Source organism: Lepidochelys olivacea, assembly GCF_965140295.1.
Source record: "Lepidochelys olivacea isolate rLepOli2 genome assembly, chromosome: 15".
Taxonomy (NCBI): Eukaryota; Metazoa; Chordata; order Testudines; family Cheloniidae; genus Lepidochelys; species Lepidochelys olivacea.
In genome coordinates this window covers 7993982-8013576 of record NC_140425.1, presented here as the reverse complement: position 1 = coordinate 8013576, position 19595 = coordinate 7993982, and the positions used below count along the sequence as shown (strand labels likewise).

The window sequence follows — 19595 nt, the reverse complement described above, 5'->3', positions numbered from 1 at the left end:
CCTGCTATAGAAGTTATACCACGGATCAAGGTTTATGGCTGTACTGCTCATTGTGTGTTCTGTGATGTGGTTTTGAGCTCAAGTGGCAGGGGCTTGTGCTTCTACAGCCGGAGGTTCTGGGTTCAGTCATCACAGACAACCGACACAGAAGCATTGTTACCTTTGGCTATGCTGTCTGAACCATGCTCGCATAAACAGGAAGACACACCTAGAATCTTGATGCCTAGTGTCCCTCTGCACTCTCAAATCCTGTGTAACCTAGTAATAAAGTGTGATTGTGACTCCCTACATGGCCCACACAGAGAGCAGTAGCATTTATACACTCCCCTTCCCCCCCAAGAACCACCGCCCATTGCTCCTGTAGGTGAGGTAGAAAAAGGTCTGTGTTGTGAAGATGAAGGTTGTGGGTCAAACCTAGTTAATGACCCCTGTGAGCGTAAAAAGACATCTTTACGTATAAAAGTTCACCATCAGCAGGAACAGGACAGGTTCACTGTCTCTGCGAAGGTACTGATATTAGGACTGTTCCTATGGTATGGTATGGTTTTGCAAGACATCTCGTAGTGCTGACACTAGACACTGTGGGGGAGGCTGAGTTCCAGATGCCCAGGGCCTGCTATCCTTTCATCCAGTGAGCCTGATGTGGGTACAGCTGGCAAAGGAGAAGTGGGAGTAATGTATTGGGGTGTAGATGGGGAAGCAACTTCTTTTCTCTCTCTTTCTCATCCCTTCCCTTCTCCTCTAGTACTTGGATTCTTTTTGCCTGATTTGGCTCAGTGTTGTAACTACGGTGACATCACCAACCACTCCACTGAGCCGAGTACTTTCGGGACCTGTGCTTTGCTAGTGCTGGGAGGTGGGGGAAGGCGAGAGGCAGGCGTGCCTATGGAGGTGACCAGTATAGTCCAAATCCAGTGAGTCTTGCCATCCAAGTAAGGGTAGAGTAGTTGCTACGTACAAATCTGCACACTCAGTCTGTGGGGGTTGTTTGTTGCTATGTCTAAGTCAGCAGCATGAAGCTGCTGCTGACCCTGAACTTATAATGCCAATTGCAGCGTAATCACCAGTGGTGCTTGTGGTTAGATTTTTGGCTGCGTGTGTGTTCCCTCTGTGCGCTGCCCCAGCTCTGCGCAGTTAGCTGGCACAGCAGACCTCGAGCAAATGCCTAGTGACCACAAAATCCATTAAGGTGCAAAGGCACTTGGTCAGGTTTATTGTCAACGAAGCACGGTCCTAGCTCTCCAGATCAATGTCTACAGTTACCCTAGCACATGTATGCCCATGACAATGGATACAGCTCAGTGTATGGCGGGACTTTCCATTCCCCCCTCAGCTGGCCTGCCTCTTGCTCACAACTTAACTTTATATCAGCAAAGTTTTGACTACTTTAGCCCAGGCCTCAGGTCTCTGATACATGGGCTTATGTTTCAGGCCCTCTCCCTACTACAGTGCTAACGGCCCCTTGCTTCCTTTCAGATGATGCAGACCAACATCCCAGGAGTTTTTGCAGCTGGTGATGCTGTCATGTTTCCACTGGCCTTGCGTAACAACAAGAAGGTGAACATCCCTCACTGGCAGATGGCACATATGCATGGTGGGTGTATTTCAGTCCCTTCGCTTTAGGGCTCCTGAACTACTTAGGGACAAGCACATCTTGAAGATGGCCAGCCAGACCTGGCTAGATAGAGAGGCAGTTGGGGAATGGGGATTTATTATTCACCATTCACTTGACTGTTCAGTATTATCCCTCATTATTCCTTCATGGGTTGTTTGTCTTAGATTGGCCAGTAGTCCTTACCCAATGGGGTTTTTTTCAGATTTGAAGGTATTTAGGCACATACTGATGCAAATAGGTGCCTAGTGGGACTTAATAAAGCACGTAACCTAGTTGAGTCCCTAACTCCCATTGCAGTGCTTGTAAATCTGACTAGGTGCCCACCTTCCTCTTTAGGCCCCCAGATACAGCTCTAGACCTTAGCTGTGCAAGCCAGGAATTTTTCCGTGATGCCTTTAGCTTCCTGCCATAGCACAATCCTTCGTGGAGCACCCTCCTGCAGCAGGCTGTGGCATGACAGGCACACCTGCCTCAGTTTCCTTCCTTAAGAGTCCCCAGTAACTTCACACAAGCTTTCTTGCCTCAATAATACCCCTCCTTGGGGCCAGTTTATTATCAAAACATAGTGCAAATCAGTCCATAATCGAAAGTCCCCCACATAGTCCATATCACTGCAGTGCATGTAGTCCTTAAAACCCTGCTCTTTCCAGCAGGAACCTCACCTCGCTGCTGGGACTCATACTGCAGTGTCTTCACCAACATCTCTGCTCCTTGTCAGTCCCCTTCTGGCCCTCTCCCAGGACAGCCACCCCATTCCTTCCAGCTGGAGCATAACCCTGCTCTTCCCAGAGGGAACCCCACAACCCCTTTGCTGCGAGATTGTCCTCTGCAGGGGAGCATCCCTCACTCCCCCAACCCTCTCGCTGTTCCCTGGGTCCAGCTCTCTAGCATGTCAGCTGCAAGCCCTTCTGCTGCTCCCCTGCCTCTAGCCTGCTTCCTCCTTCAGCTTTCTGGCTTAGAGCCAGCAGGCACCTCTCTCTGCTGCTGCCACTCCTCTTCCTGCCCTCCGCCCTCTCCAGCCCTGGCTCAGGGAGAGCAGCAAACAAAACCCACTTTCATTGCTCCTGCCTTCAGCCTTCTCCCAGTAAATACCTTCTGCTTCCTACGAGGACCTCCTGTAGTCTCTTGGTTACTGGTAGCTCTCACCTGCCTTCTTCCGAATGAAGCTGGTAACCCCAACTCAGCAGATCTGTCTCCCCACTAAGGCCCTGCTGCCCTGCTCCTTTACAGCCTCCAGCACTGCCTCATCCTCTTAAATGGCCAAACTGGCACAGGGGCACTGGATCTGCTTCATTTAAGGGGGTCAGCCGCCCTGTGACACTTCCCTTATCAATTCTCTGCACTTCAGAGCCTCTAACTGATATTGATTTCCTTGTATTTCCCTTTTCTTCCATTAGTTCTGTTTCTTTTTTATTTCTAATGCTGATTTCACTTCACCACGGAACCAGGTTGGGTTTTAGCCCAAGTAGTCATCCTTCCTGAGTGTGGAATCCTGGCTTTTTGGCCCTCTAATAAACTCCTATTTTTCATTCACATTTTTCCTCTTATTCAGTTTGGCTCATAATTGTTCTCAGTGTTGCGAAATGAGCGATTTTCAAGCACCAAGTCTAGATAGTTCTGTCTTCTCTTTGTCCATATTGAACATAATCAAATGTGGCCTAGACCATTGCTAGAATTCCTCTTCTTCCCGATATATTTAAAAATACCTTTATTGTCCTTAACCTACTGGCCTTAGACATTTGGCTTCTCTCAGTGTCCAACAGTTTACCCAGAAAAAAGGAACTCCGCCCCCTCCCCCCAGTCAAGTTGAAGGACTCAGTCATCTCCCCGCTTGCAGACTAGCCTCTTTCTCCTTTCTGCATCAGCCTTTTTTCCCCGCCCCCCATTCTCATGCTTCCCACCGTGGCACTGCCAGTCTGCCAGCCAGGTGCCCCAGTGGTCAGTTTTTGGAGTTCTATCACCCAGGTTACCCTTCCTTTTGAACACATTTCTCTGGTTAGCATTGTTTTAAACATGCTTTGAGGATTTGAATATCATTACATGATCTAAACAAGCATCGGCACTAAAAACATGCTCTTCTTTACCTACAGCAACGCCATTCTCAGTCTATGAAGCCCTGAATCACCATGGTGCCAGTACAGATTTTGGGGAGGGGCAGTGATACTTTGCCCATAAAGGTCTCTGTTCTTGAGAAAAAAGAAAAGGAGTACTTGTGGCACCTTAGAGACTAACCAATTTATTTGAGCATGAGCTTTCGTGAGCTACAGCTCACTTCATCGGATGCATACCGTGGAAACTGCAGCAGACTTTATATACACACAGAGAATATGAAACAATACCTCCTCCCACCCCACTGTCCTGCTGGTAATAGCTTATCTAAAGTGATCATCAGGTTGGGCCATTTCCAGCACAAATCCAGGTTTTCTCACCCTCCACCCCCCCACACAAATTCACTCTCCTGCTGGTGATAGCCCATCCAAAGTGACAACTCTTTACACAATGTGCATGATAATCAAGTTGGGCCATTTCCTGCACAAATCCAGGTTCCCTCACCCCCCTCCCAAAAACCACACACACAAACTCACTATCCTGCTGGTAATAGCTCATCCAAAGTGACCACTCTCCCTACAATGTGCATGATAATCAAGGTGGGCCATTTCCAGCACAAATCCAGGTTTTCTCACCCCACCCCCCCACCCCCATACACACACAAACTCACTCTCCTGCTGGTAATAGCTCATCCAAACTGACCACTCTCCAAGTTTAAATCCAAGTTAAACCAGAACATCTGGGGGGGGGGTAGGAAAAAACAAGGGGAAATAGGCTACCTTGCATAATGACTTAGCCACTCCCAGTCTCTATTTAAGCCTAAATTAATAGTATCCAATTTGCAAATGAATTCCAATTCAGCAGTTTCTCGCTGGAGTTTGGATTTGAAGTTTTTTTGTTTTAAGATAGCGACCTTCATGTCTGTGATTGCGTGACCAGAGAGATTGAAGTGTTCTCCGACTGGTTTATGAATGTTATAATTCTTGACATCTGATTTGCGTCCATTTATTCTTTTACGTAGAGACTGTCCAGTTTGACCAATGTAAATGGCAGAGGGGCATTGCTGGCACATGATGGCATATATCACATTGGTGGATGTGCAGGTGAACGAGCCTCTGATAGTGTGGCTGATGTTATTAGGCCCTGTGATGGTGTCCCCTGAATAGATATGTGGGCACAATTGGCAACGGGCTTTGTTGCAAGGATAAGTTCCTGGGTTAGTGGTTCTGTTGTGTGGTATGTGGTTGTTGGTGAGTATTTGCTTCAGGTTGCGGGGCTGTCTGTAGGCAAGGACGGGCCTGTCTCCCAAGATTTGTGAGAGTGTTGTTGGGTCATCCTTTAGGATAGGTTGTAGATCCTTAATAATGCGTTGGAGGGGTTTTAGTTGGGGGCTGAAGGTGACGGCTAGTGGCGTTCTGTTATTTTCTTTGTTAGGCCTGTCCTGTAGTAGGTAACTTCTGGGAACTCTTCTGGCTCTATCAATCTGTTTCTTTACTTCCGCAGGTGGGTATTGTAGTTGTAAGAAAGCTTGACAGAGACCTTGTAGGTGTTTGTCTCTGTGTGAGGGGTTGGAGCAAATGCGGTTGTATCGCAGAGCTTGGCTGTAGACGATGGATCGTGTGGTGTGGTCAGGGTGAAAGCTGGAGGCATGCAGGTAGGAATAGCGGTCAGTAGGTTTCCGGTATAGGGTGGTGTTTATGTGACCATCGCTTATTAGCACTGTAGTGTCCAGGAAGTGGATCTCTTGTGTGGACTGGACCAGGCTGAGGTTGGTGGTGGGATGGAAATTGTTGAAATCATGGTGGAATTCCTCAAGGGCTTCTTTTCCATGGGTCCAGATGATGAAGATGTCATCAATATAGCGCAAGTAGAGTAGGGGCTTTAGGGGACGAGAGCTGAGGAAGCGTTGTTCTAAATCAGCCATAAAAATGTTGGCATACTGTGGGGCCATGCGGGTACCCGTAGCAGTGCCGCTGATCTGAAGGTATACATTGTCCCCAAATGTGAACTAGTTATGGGTAAGGACAAAGTCACAAAGTTCAGCCACCAGGTTAGCCGTGACATTATCGGGGATAGTGTTCCTGACGGCTTGTAGTCCATCTTTGTGTGGAATGTTGGTGTAGAGGGCTTCTACATCCATAGTGGCCAGGATGGTGTTATCAGGAAGATCACCGATGGATTGAAGTTTCCTCAGGAAGTCAGTGGTGTCTCGAAGGTAACTGGGAGTGCTGGTAGCGTAGGGCCTGAGGAGGGAGTCTACATAGCCAGACAATCCTGCTGTCAGGGTGCCAATGCCTGAGATGATGGGGCGCCCAGGATTTCCAGGTTTATGGATCTTGGGTAGTAGATAGAATATCCCAGGTCGGGGTTCCAGGGGTGTGTCTGTGCGGATTTGATCTTGTGCTTTTTCAAGAAGTTTCTTGAGCAAATGCTGTAGTTGCTTTTGGTAACTCTCAGTGGGATCATAGGGTAATGGCTTGTAGAAACTCGTGTTGGAGAGCTGCCAAGCAGCCTCTTGTTCATATTCCGACCTATTCATGATGACAACAGCACCTCCTTTGTCAGCCTTTTTGATTATGATGTCAGAGTTGTTTCTGAGGCTGTGGATGGCATTGCGTTCCGCATGGCTGAGGTTATGGGGCAAGTGATGCTGCTTTTCCACAGTTTCAGCCCGTGCACGTCGGCGGAAGCACTCTATGTAGAAGTCCAGTCTGCTGTTTTGACCTTCAGGAGGAGTCCACCTAGAATCCCTCTTTCTGTAGTGTTGGTAGGGAGACCTCTGTGGATTAGTATGTTGTTCAGAGGTATTTTGGAAATATTCCTTGAGTCGGAGACGTCGAAAATAGGATTTTAGGTCACCACAGAACTGTATCATGTTTGTGGGGGTGGAGGGGCAGAAGGAGAGGCCCCGAGACAGAACAGCTGCTTCTGCTGCCCCTCCTCTTCCCCTCTCTCCTTGTTCATTTTTCAATATCTGTGAAAGGTGCCAGGCGTGGAAGCCTGTGGCCTGTCTGTGACTTTTACTAAAAATAATGTAGTCGGGGGGTGTTGACAGGGAACTGACTGATGCCCAAGTGGGGGGTGGGGAGGAAGGGGAAGAGAGCCTGAGATCTGTTGCAAGAGGAAGGGGGAAGTCCAGCACCTGCCACTGCCAACAGCTTCAGATCCCTCTGCCACAACCTCAGCAGCTCAGAGCTCTGGGGCCCCACCATCTGCGGTGGCTCGGATCTCCAAGTCCCGCTGAGGCAGCTGAGAGCTCTGGGGCTCCCCCATGGCAGCTGAGAACTCTGGCCCTGCTATCCTGGGGTTGAAGCAGAAAACGTCTGGGAGGTCTCTGAAAGTCATGGAATCTGTGACCTCTGTGACATAATCTTATCCTTACTGATAGCCAGTCTTCTTGGAGGTGGGAGGGCACCCTCTAAACGTGCAGATTAAGGGTCTATATGTGAACAAGAGCCACACAGCCTTCCTTTGAAGGCAGGTAACTGAGGGGCTTCACCATGACCTTGCTAGCATTGTGGTTCATGTAACTTCTGCTGTCGTCCCTCTGCTTGGTTGTCTGATGGGAGTTTTTTAGTCTAAGGTGAAAGGTCTCCTGTGATGGTGGACTGTGCTGATGGTCACCTGTACTGATGGTGACCAAACAGGAAATTCAAAAGTTCCCAGGGCTTTTACTGCCTACCTGGCTAGTGCATCGCAGTTCAGAGTGTTGTCCAGAGCGATCACAAGGGAGCATTCTGGGATCTCTCCCGGAGGCCAATATCATTGATTTGCGTCCACAGTACCGGGAACTGTGATCTCAATTTTAGAGCTACTCCACTTGCCGAGGTGGAGTACACAAATCGGGGTAAAGAGCCCTTTAAATCGAAAAAACTGGTTTGGTCGTGTGGACGGAACCAGTTTTATTTCAAGGTAACTCAGCTAATTCCAAAATAACCGCATATTGTAGACCAGGCCTTAGACTCCACTTAAACTGTGATTAGAGCAATTGGTAGCAAAAGGCTCTAAACCATCCCAAAGCCCTGGGTGCAATCCGAGTACTCTGGGCCTGCCGAGGCCCAGAGCATGTGACAAGACTCCCACACGATTTCCTTTCTTACACTCTGTTTCTTCGGTTTTCCAGGCCGCATAGCAGCTCTGAACATGCTGGCCCATGGCATGGAGATCAACACGGTCCCGTATCTATGGACGGCTGTGTTTGGGAAGAGCATACGATATGCAGGTCAGACATATTAATGTGAGCCTGAAGAGCAAGGCAGCCTCTTGAACCGGACAGAAGCCTTAGAGAAGTCTTGGGGGGATAACACCCAGCTCCCTGGAGGGGTCTCACCAGCGACCGATGTCTGCGCTTTAGGAAAAAATGCCACACGTGCTACTGTGGGAACAGGAGGAGACCCCAGCGTCCCAAGATTTACAAACGGGAGATGGCTTTGAGGGTGCAGTGCTGAACCTGACTGGGGGCAGGGCCCGACCTTCAGTGGGGAGGAGATGCCTGTCCCTGGCTGAGGCGTAGGGGCAATCCCTAAACCTGGCTAGGGGTGATGGGTGACAGCTGAATCTGACTCGGGGGAGGGGCAATGCCCGAAACTCTTTCAGGGGGCAGTGCCTGAACTGGACATGGCACCTGGACCCAATGAGGGTGTGAGGGTAACCAAGCTGAGGGGTGAGGTAGCTGGACTGTGATGACTGGTATTACAGACGCTGAGTTTTATTTTTCCTGGTGGGTGCTTCACCCCCGCTCCATCCCGAGGCCCTGCCCTCAATTCACCCCCGAGGCCCTGCCCTCGCCCTGTCTCTTCCCGCCCCTGCTCCGCCCCTTTCCCCAAGTGCCTCCCACCAGCCGCTGAACAGCTGATCGGTGCTGAGCACCTGCTATTTTTCTTCCCATGGGCGCCCATGGCTGGCACTGCTGATGTGTGAACATGAGGAGTTCTGAGAGAATTCCCAGACAAAAACTATGCTAACAGGGAGTTAAAGTGAAGAGTGCATATTTCAAGTGAAATACATGACGGCAGTGTTGTCCAAAAGAAGCATTATAAAGCCACAACATTCAGAGTTAAGGTTTAATTTAAAAGAATTCCAAACAAGTTAAAATAATCATATATGATCCTGACGATTGAGGCGTTTCAGTTTCTGTGGTCCCAGGTCAGATGATACAAGAGATTTGTTTTCTTTTTTTTTTTTCATCATGGAAAATGTATTTATAATGTGAAGTTTTCCTGGGACCCATATTGTGCATGAATTCAAAATGCCAGCCTGAGTTACCACATCGTTTGTATATTTCATACCTGCACACATAGCACTGGGTAAGCCCATTCTTAAACATCTGAATAACACGTGAAGGTAAATTTGCCTGTTCAATGGCTTGGCAATAGATTCTACTGGTGAGAGGTCCGAGCCCATCCAAATAGGGAAGATAACCACTGTGCTAATCTGGACATCACTTCTGGGTCTGAGTCTCTTCTTCTTCCCATTTAGCCTCAACAAGGGGGCTAGAAAGCCACTGAATTTCCCTCACTGTGAAGCAATCCCCAGCAGAGATAGAGCTAGAATAGCTAGCTGGCTCCTTCACCACCCCCTGCAGCCTCTAGCATAGGGGACCAATGTGCTACTTTGCTCTGGCCGTTCTTCGCTCATGTACTGGCCAGTTGGAGCCAGAGTCAGCAAGTATAGGTTAGAGGAGCCCCAAGGCCTCTCTGAAGTACACCAAAGCTAGAATAGAACTGGCCTTCAGATCAAGAAGTCAGTTTCTTTGCTATGTTCTCTCTCAGTTATGCCTTCTCTCTTTAGTCACCTGATATTGTTGGTTTATTCCGCTGAGATCCTTATGCTCATAACCTTATTCTGAACCTCCAGTGCCTCCTGCATCAGTCAGGGTACATCTATGCTGGTGCTGGAAGGTGGCATTTCCAGCTAGACATACTTGTGCTAGCTTGATGAGTGTTAGTGTGCTAAAAATAGACATGTAGCGTGAGCAGCGCAAGTGGCAGGAGGGACTAGCTGCTTCTGTGGATAATTAATGAACCAATCACTGGTCCAGGGAGAGACACAGAGAGAGAAATGAAAAACAGCTTTATTCACATAAAATTACATTAAAATGATTTAGAAGTTGTCATAAATATAAAGGGAAGGGTAAACCCCTTTGAAATCCCTCCTGGCCAGGGGAAAGCTCCTCTCACCTGTAAAGGGTTAAGAAGCTAAAGGTAACCTCGCTGGCACCTGACCAAAATGACCAATGAGGAGACAAGATACTTTCAAAAGCTGGGAGGAGGGAGAGAAACAAAGGGTCTGTGTCTGTCTATATGCTGGTCTTTGCCGGGGATAGACCAGGAATGGAGTCTTAGAACTTTTAGCAAGTAATCTAGCTAGGTATGTGTTAGATTATGATTTCTTTAAATGGCTGAGAAAAGAATTGTGCTGAATAGAATAACTATTTCTGTCTGTGTATCTTTTTTGTAACTTAAGGTTTTGCCTAGAGGGGTTCTCTATGGTTTTTGAATCTAATTACCCTGTAAGATATCTACCATCCTGATTTTACAGGGGAGATTTCTTTATTTCTATTTACTTCTATTTTTTATTAAAAGTCTTCTTGTAAAAAACTGAATGCTTTTTCATTGTTCTCAGATCCAAGGGTTTGGGTCTGTGGTCACCTATGCAAATTGGTGAGGCTTTTTGTCCAACATTTCCCAGGAAAGGGGGGGTGCAAGTGTTGGGAGGATTGTTCATTGTTCTTAAGATCCAAGGGTCTGGGTCTGTAGTCACCTAGGCAAATTGGTGAGGCTTTTTACCAAACCTTGTCCAGGAAGTGGGGTGCAAGGTTTTGGGAAGTATTTTGGGGGGAAGGACGCGTCCAAACAGCTCTTCCCCAGTAACCAGTATTAGTTTGGTGGTGGTAGCGGCCAGTCCAAGGACAACGGGTGGAATATTTTGTACCTTGGGGAAGTTTTGACCTAAGCTGGTAAAGATAAGCTTAGGAGGTTTTTCATGCAGGTCCCCACATCTGTACCCTAGAGTTCAGAGTGGGGGAGGAACCTTGACAGAAGTGTTATAAAATTGCAATATATACACCAAACGATGAATATGAAAGCAAAATGTGTCTTAAGCAAACATTACACATGGATCACTAAAGCATCATCATCACCACATTCACTCAAAATATTAACACACCAAATCAACCGAAAAGTCCCTCTACCCTCCCAGTCTGTTCTGGTGAGATTTCAGAACAGCCAGTTTTTTCCCAACCCAGCAAAAAGTTAGGCAGTCAAGAAATATGTGGCCAATCTCACTCAGAGAACAAACAGGGGCTTGTGAGTGCTGTCTGGAATTTGGCAAGGATCTGATCCAAAAAACACACACTCCCTCTGTCCCAGTGACTCTTTCCTTGTTTGTCCTCAGTGCAACAGCTTCAACAGGAGACACTGAGGGAGCCCCACATCCAACTATCCCATACCACAGTGATAGGCGCTCACCTGAGAGGTGGCAGATCTCTGTTCAATTCCTTGCTCCCACCCACAGGCATAGGGGGTGACTTGAACTGAGGGTCTCCTATAGACATGCTGAGTACCCTCACCACTGGGCTAAAAGTTATGGGGGAGGTCTTCTTCCTTCTCCCTGGACACCCAGCATGGTGCTGCAGTGCACATGCCCAGAGGCAGAAACATGGGTACTGAGCAATTTTAGGAGCCTACAGGGTTTGGTGGCAGCTGAGCAGTGGTTGTGTGAATCCCAGTGGGGCCAGATTCTGGGATTTAGGCACCTAAAGTGACACTTATGCACTTAATTCCTTACTGACTCTAGCTCTTAGTGGACAGACTGTGGCTTCCCATAGCACTATGATTGAATCATTTGGGAGATGGCTGAGCAAAGAATGCTGGGATTTTACGACTGTCACACCAACTCCAGCACATGGTGTGTATGGTTTGTAGACTGTCGTCCAAAAAGAGGTTGTGGCTGTAAAACAGACCACCGCCGTATGGCATGTGTTATAATCCAGAGCAGTGCCACACAAAGGGGTGGGGGGTGTCTACATCCGTAGGTGCTTGCCTGTGTGTGCATCTGTGTGCACATAAGATTGTGTAATGTGGAACCAGGGCAAAGGGAGCAGAATCCTGTCTCCTGCACTGCTTTGACATTTCCCCTGTTTTTCAGGCCATGGGGAAGGATTTGATGATGTCGTCTTTCAAGGTGATTTAGATGAACTGAAGTTTGTGGCATTTTACACCAAGTAAGTGTTTCTCTTCCCTTTGAGATATCCCAACATGGACATTAATCTGTCTGCTCAGTTAGAGTAGAAGGAAATATTTCTGCTGAAGTCACTAGCCATCAGGTTTCCCCCCTCCAAGGATTCAGGTTGCTGTGCATTAATAAAAAGACACATCTGAAATCAGAGGAGTTTTGAGGCCAATGCTGCATGAGGGCACTAGGTTCAGTCTGTTCTGCACGATGAATGTTCTCCAGGCATGCCCAGCACAACGTAGACCTCAGAGCGGGAGGGTGGATTAGGTGCAATGGGTGAGATTCTTAAGCGTGATTTAAGTGCCTAACTCACTTTAGGCATCTCCATCCAACATTAGTTGCCACTGGCCTGTAGGCACCAATTTCCCACCTTTAAAGTCCCCAAGGCACCTCCATTTCAGCAGCTGGTCCTTCATGGAGCCACCTCATTCCTGACATCTCCCAGCAGGTCAGCACCTACCTCACACCTAAGCCCCAGTGGGATTTGCAACTAGGCATTTCTCACGGATCTTGCCTCCAAGGCCTGATGCAATAGGCATGCTGAGAGGACACTGGAGAAGGAGGTGTCCCCTTACGTTCAGTGGTTAGAGCACAGACCCAGGATGAGGGAAAGCTGGGTTCAAATCCCCCCTCTGCTTCATATGGAGCAGAGATTTGAACTTGTCTCCTACCTCCCAGAGGACTGCCCTAACCACTGGGCTATAGGGTAGCCAAGAACAAGGCTTGCTGAGTCTCTCCAGTGGACACACTTCCACTATATATAAATACTAACTATTCATTGGGGTCTGTGGGACTCTATTAGGGCACTGTTGTCAGAGGTCCAGGTTTCAGTCCCCCTGCTCCAGTGGATAGATAATTATTTATACATTTGAGGCACTCGTCTGAGGGGTGGGGGACCTTAATTTCCTCCTCCACATCAGGCAGTGTGTGTGGGGGGGGATATGAGCCCAGGTCTCCCACATCCTGGGCTAAAGATTGTAAGTGGGGAACCATCACCCCTGCTTTCCACCTGGCATAGGTGCCCCATTCACGTACCTCCAGCTCAGATTTAAGTGGCTAAATCCCTTTGGGAGCATGGGGACACTTTCTTAGATACTTAATTCTCCCCATGCTTTGTGCAAGGGGCCTAGGCACCTAACTCAGAGTTGTGAATTGCACAAGGTGGCAGGGCACCTAAAAGTTAGGGGCTGCACTGCAGGGGCAGCGGAGCCTTCCCAAAAATGAGGGGGGCCAGGGGGCCCCACCCCTTCAGTGCCCTGTCCCATGTCTTTCACCCAAGGCGCCCCACCTCTGGCCAAGCCGGAAGCTGGAGTGGGCTGGGAGCCGCAGACCCTCCATCTGACTGGGGTGGGGGAGCCAAGAGCAGCCCCCGGCCCATGTCCCTACCCGGGGACCCCCTGGCCCAGGGCAGGAAGGTCCATGGCTCCCCCTGCTGCCCGCGCAGCTCTTACCTGACCCGGCCATAGTAAGAGCTGCATGGGCAGCTGTGGGGAGCTGTGGACCCTGCACCTTCCCCGGGTGGGGGGCCTGGTGCCCCACAGCTGCCTGAGCTCCCCAGCCGGGCTCCAGGTGCCAGCCTGGCTGGGGTGGGGGGGGCCTCAGTTGTGTTTACAAGGCACTTTACAAGGAAAAGTGAGAGAGAGAATGAAAACTAAGTCCTTCCTTTGCATCTTGAGTTCTCTGGGAGGCCACAGGCTCTGGAACCATTACAATCTCTCAGATAGTGCTCCCCTCACAGAGTCAGTGCTAAGGGCAGGCATAGCACCTGGGTTCACCTGACAACACTGTGATTACAAAGTGGACCCCACTTCCACTGGCCCACAGGGGAGGGCCTGGGACAGGGCAGAAAGGGAGTGAAGAGCTGATGGTGGTGATGGAGAGGGTAGAATGTTGCTCCACATATAACAGAATCCTAGAAATTAGTGATGGACTGCATCATCCCAGATCTCCTCCTTCTCCCCCTGTCTATCACTCGCAATAGGCCTTCCCCCTGCTCGCGCTTCACACCTGTCAGACTACCGAGGGTCAGAAAATGGAATTTCTGTTCGGTGGGAAACTTCAACCCTTTGAAATTTGTTTTCATTCTGAATCTGAATAAAAAACTGAAATTTCAGAATTTCCCATGAAATGAAAATGTTAAGAAACTCCATTTGGAAACATAAAAACATTCCATTCTGACAATGTCAATGCAATAAAATATATCATTGTGGGGGCTGGGGCTCCCGTGGATCTCTGCCAGACCTCTCTTCAAATGGTTTCCATTTGATAATGTGAAAAAAAGTTTCTTTCCAACGTTATCATTTTGATTCATTTTGATTCCCATATCATTTAAATGTCTAGGTGTTTCTAATGCCCTCCCCCAGCTGAGGGGTTCTCCTAGCAAAACCAACAGAAGAGAGCTCCTTTTCTCTCTCTTTCCCTTACAAGAGCAGGGAATAGAGTGAAAGAATTTAAAGGCAATTGCGGCCCCTCTCTTTGGCAATCTTTCTGGAGTCAGCCCTTTTGGGGCTTGGCTTATCAACTAGTCTTTGTCTTTAATTAGGGTCTACCTCCAGCACCTCCTCTTGGAGCATCCTGCTTTACAAGTGGTCAGTGCAGTTTCAGGAGCAGTGAGGCCTGCAACTGTCTCTCTCTTGGCTGATCTGTCTCTGTTGTCAGCAGTCTCTGAGGTGTATCAGTCTTCTTCCAGTTCACCACCCCATCCTGTGGCAAGTTTTCGCTTTTTAAGCTTTCCCCTCCAGGCAGAGCAAGACTTACAGGTGCTGAATAAGCCCAGAAGAACTCGTTGGTTTCCTCCCCAGCAGAGTGAGTGCATGACCCTTCACAATTATATATATTAAATACAATATATAAACATGTAATATTAACATTAACATTTTGTTATAATGGTTCAAACAAAATGCATTGAAATGATAAAGTTGGAAAGAAACAGTTTTACATTATCAAAATGAAACAGTTTGACACTTAAATGAAATAAGAAAAGTCTGAACGATTTGTTTAGACTTTTCTCATCAAAAACTTTGTTGAAATTGAGACATTCCCAAAAACCATTTTTATTTCAATGAAATTGCATTTTCCAACAGAAAATTCTTCCATCAAAACATTTCTTACCAACTCTACTTCGGATATGGACTAGGGTGACCAGACGTCCCAATTTTATAGGGACAGTCCTGATTTTGGGGGCTTTTTCTTATATAGACTCCTATTACCCCCCACCCCCGTCCTGATTTTTTTTACACTTGCTATCTGGTCATACTAATATGGACAGACTTATGTTCCCCCTTAGCTACTCCTTAGCTGACCTACACACATATAGCTCTTTCAACCTTTTCAAATAAGTCCTTTAACCAGTTCCTCCAACCCCATGATCATTGTTGTTGTTCTTCTCAGAACAGTCTCCAGTTTGTCAAGATCTCTCTGCTAGTGAAGTGGTCAGAACTGAATGCACGATTCCAGGAGTGCTCAATAAAAGTTGTATGGTGACATCATTCTTTCACATATTGAAGCTCAAAATGGGGCTTTCTTTGAAGCCTCATTATATTCCTCCCCTTCAATACCGCAGGAAAATATTTGGCATATTTTGGTATTTATTCCATCCCTAATTAGGAAGGAAATGTCAAATCTCTTTAATTAAACATCTGTAAAGTACTTTGAAGATGAAAAGCTACGGATAGCTAATATGAATAATGACAGCATGTTATTATGGTAATTGATTCATCACTTTGTGTTCAACACTCAGTAAAGCAAGGAAGTGGCAAAGGATTTTGAGCAGTAAAATGTCACGGAAAGGAGAGCTGCTTGAACAGAGCCTGCTGGCCAACCTTAATGTAAATATTACAGGTTGTAAATAAGCCTTAAGTAAACCAGATAGAAAGTGGGAGTCTGCTGCTAAAAGTAGGAGTGTTATTCTGAGACTTAGGAAAGCCCACAGGAACTGGCTTTTCTATAATAGGATGATCACCTGCATAGAGTCCTTGAGGTAACTTTGAACAGCTCTAGCTAGTGGGGGGGGGGCTGCACTGGTTAATCAGTCTGGCGTTCTTCCAAGCCTGGGACTAGTGTCACCTTCTCTTTATCTCTTTATATCCAATTACTTGGAATCAAGGGCAGTCTTTGCCTCTCAGGCCCTAGGAGTTATTTCTAGGTGCTTGAAAAAGTCTCTTCTTTCTAACCTTTGATGGCAACTCAGTATGGTTCAGTGCTGGTGTTGGGAGAGAGGCCACTGTCATAAATTGACTCTCCTCTGACTCCTTCTACCACTAGTCAAAGGTACCAAGGGCCCCTTTTGCCCTTTGATCTCCCCCGTCTAATTCATTGCAATGAAATGCGGATGGCTTACGTTCCAGGGCCTGCTCTCATCGCTCAGTTTCACAATTAAACTAACATTATTTTTTCAGAGATTGAAGAAGAAATTATACAATTGGTAAAAAAAAAAAAAAAAAAAAAAAAAAACCCCACAAACACCAAACCTGCCTGTTACCCCACAGTTACAGGGCTACAAAAGCCAGGGCACCAGCACAAGCAAAGCCCCTGTTGGTGCCCTAGGTGCTGAAACTAGAGGTGCTGCAGCACCCCCTGACTTGAAGTGGTTTCCATCATATCCAGGGTTTACAGTTTGGTTCAATGGGTCTCAGCACCCCCCCTATACACATTGTTCCAGGACCCCTGGTTGGTGTTGCTAGAGCAAAGGTTGAAGTGCTCTTGTCACAAAGGAGATTGGTTTCTTATCACCAAATATGTTGGTGCTAGATCACCCCCCGGAGAGGAAACATAGAAGAAAGGGCCCTCCATACAGTTCACCCTGCGGAATCTCTTGATTATTGTCCCAGAGGATCCACCATGAAGGATCATTGCTGTTGCCTTTCCCCAGAACCTCTCCTCCACAGTAGTAATCCCTGTTTCCCCAAACTCATACCCTCCCATTCCAGCCAATCCCATCCCCACATACAGATTCCCCAACCCCACTGAAGGGCTCCTGTTGGAAAGGGAAGAATGATGCTGCAAAGGTGGTGGAGATCCATCAGGATTTCATGTCCTCTGTCTGTGGACCTTGTTTCCTAATTCTTCCACACCCCAGTTTCAGAAATGGTGCCCCAGTTGATTTTGTTAAGAGGCATTTCTTATAGTTTCTCCTGCCCATACCGCACTATGGCCAAGATTTTCAAAAGTGACACGTATTTAGGATGTCCTTTTTGAGACACCATAAAAGGACCTAGTTGTACATAACTTTGTTGACATTACAAGACCTAGAAATGTTTCCAAAGTTAATAATTCGAGTGTGTGAGTCTAGAATAGGATTTCCCCATTGATAATGGTTCTGCCATTGTCTCAATCATTCTCAGTCAACCAATTCTCAGTCAACGATAGGCTACCTATTTGGAAAGTGTTTGTGCGATCTCTTTTCTTTCTCCCAAATATATACATAGTTTATTCCTTGCTTCAGAATAGCAAATCTTTTACCCTCGCTGATTGATAGTGTCTCTCTCTTACTTCCTTGTCTTTGAACAGTGAAGTAGAAATTGTCATTTTTCATTCTTACCTTTCATCTCAGCTACGTAATTAGGTGCCCGTGACATTCCAGAAGTTTTATATGTGTCAGTATCTACTTCTCGTTTTGTACATTGATCTGATATTTAGATAAGAGACTACATTCTCTGTAGTGAGAGAGTCTCCCAGAATTAATTGTTTACAAACTAGTTTGTAACTTGTCTGGCATTCCCAGCAGGCAGGGTACTAGCCTGCTAGTGTTTGGGTTAGTTGCTTGAGGATTATTGGTTTTCACCCAAGATTGTGTGCAACACAGATCTGGGTGTCATTGCTGTGACACCTGGAGGTATGGGAGCAGTGTTGGAGTCTAATGTAGGTTAATCAGGCTCTGTTGCTGTTCTTCTAAGGCCTGTCCACACTAGTTTCTACTGTGTTTAAAAAATCATTTTTCAACATAGTTTTTAAAGTGATTGCTGCAAACATGCTGTTGAGGTGGGAGAAGAGAGACAGTTTGGTGACTGAAGTATGACTTCACTGGAGCTATGCCCATTTACACTGGTTAAGAATCTGGCTCAGGGATGTTAAAGCCTGAAAGGACCATTCTGATCAACTGGTCTGCTCTCTTGCTTAACACAGGCCAGATAATTTCACTCTGTGATTCCTGCATCCTGCCCAGTAACTAGTGGCTGAGGTAGGGGCCATCTTTCATAATGGCATCCAATCTTGGTTTAAAGGCCCAGATGCTCTCCTCATGTTCAAACCATTTTGTTGCCACCTGCATACTCTGGCCTCAGCTAGTTGGCTAAGAAAATCTCGAGTGGTGGGGAGCTCTCACCTGGCATAAAATGTCATAGCTGGCTCCTAGACCAATGACCATTAACATTCTGATGGGGGCTGAGGGGCTGTTGAGAGTGAGAGGGGTACAGATGGAGATTACTTCACCAGGCCAATGCATAATTGGTACAAGGTCCCATAAGGACCTTGGTGAAAGTTTCACTTGGTGAAAGTTACAGCAGCCCTGAAACTTTGCACTGTTGTGCCCGGCCAGTGCAGATGCACCTTCAGAATCCAGTAGGTATAAGTGGCTTCCTGAAGCCCCTCCCCCATTTCCTGTCATCATCACCATCATGGCAAATCCCAAAGGGACATGACCTCCTTGAAGAACAAGCGCCACCTTGCAGGCTGGCTGGATGTTCAGTTTATGCCCATCACTGGCAATCTTATCGCACCACCAAAGCTTCAGGTGACCACATGACCACTAGCTGAGTAGTGGCATTCCTGGGTAAACACACTTCGTGATTTGTTGGTCTTCTATCCTAATAACATGTCTGTGCCAAGAAAGTCACCAAAACCAAACCATTGCTGATGGAAGCCATTGCTGGGTTCAGCTTCAAATATCCTCATTTCTGATCTTGTCCTGCCTCTTAATAAGGAGAAACTGATGAAGACGATAAGAACTGAAAACATCAATCAAATGCTCATTAGCCTTCCTCAGCACGCACGTTTCACTGGCGTACAACAGAGTGGGTAGAACCGTGGCTCTATAGAGCCACAGCTTTGTAGCAAGTTTAATGTCATGACATTGCAACAGAGGCTGATGAAGGGCCTGAAACATGGCAGCAGCTGCTGCTATACAAGTGCCCGCCTCTCTTGAGCAACCTCCAGCACTGTCTGTGACACTTCAAGTATTTGCCAGTTGCCACCTGCTCGATGTCTAGTCTGGACTGGTTAATAGTGAGCTGGTTGAAATCTGGAGTTGGAGAATGCTTGATAGCAGGGGCCAGGACTGAATTTTATCCAGATTAATAATCAGACCTGTATGCACTACTTCTTGCCTGGCTGCAGCAATTCACCCAACTGAGCCAACAGGACAACGCCATCGGTGTATTTGAGATCTCAAAACAGAATGTTATTCAGCTCAATAGCATCAACAACTGCCTCTTCAAGCGTATCCATCATCCCATTCAATGTCCGATTTCCTGTGGGACACTTGCAAAGAACTGGAGAATTAACCAGATCCCTTGGTAAATTCTTCCAAAGGTTAATTACGCTCACTGGTAAAAATGTGTGTGTGATACAGCATGGCCAGAGGGCAGCAGGAGAGTGTTAGAAGGGAGCCTTATTCCCTGTAGAGGGAAGAAACTTTGCTATAAATTAATTAAAGCACCTGAAGCCAATTAAAGCACCTGAAGCCACTCACATGATAAAA

The 19595-nt window shown here is 47.1% G+C and overlaps 1 protein-coding gene across 3 annotated transcripts in view; it reads left to right on the top strand.

Moving 5' to 3' along the window:
* The window catches only part of AIFM3 (AIF family member 3), a 114382-nt gene that overhangs the window by 81977 nt on the left and 12810 nt on the right, over window positions 1-19595 (top strand). For all 3 annotated transcript variants that reach the window (XR_014714272.1, XM_084649421.1, XM_084649422.1), the window contains exons 16-18: window positions 1477-1594; window positions 7788-7886; window positions 11813-11888. Coding sequence is in view for 2 of the 3 variants with exons in the window: in XM_084649421.1 (XP_084505547.1) it covers window positions 1477-1594; window positions 7788-7886; window positions 11813-11888 (293 nt within the window). In the remaining variant the exon portion in view is untranslated. The remainder of the gene's footprint in view (window positions 1-1476; window positions 1595-7787; window positions 7887-11812; window positions 11889-19595) is intronic.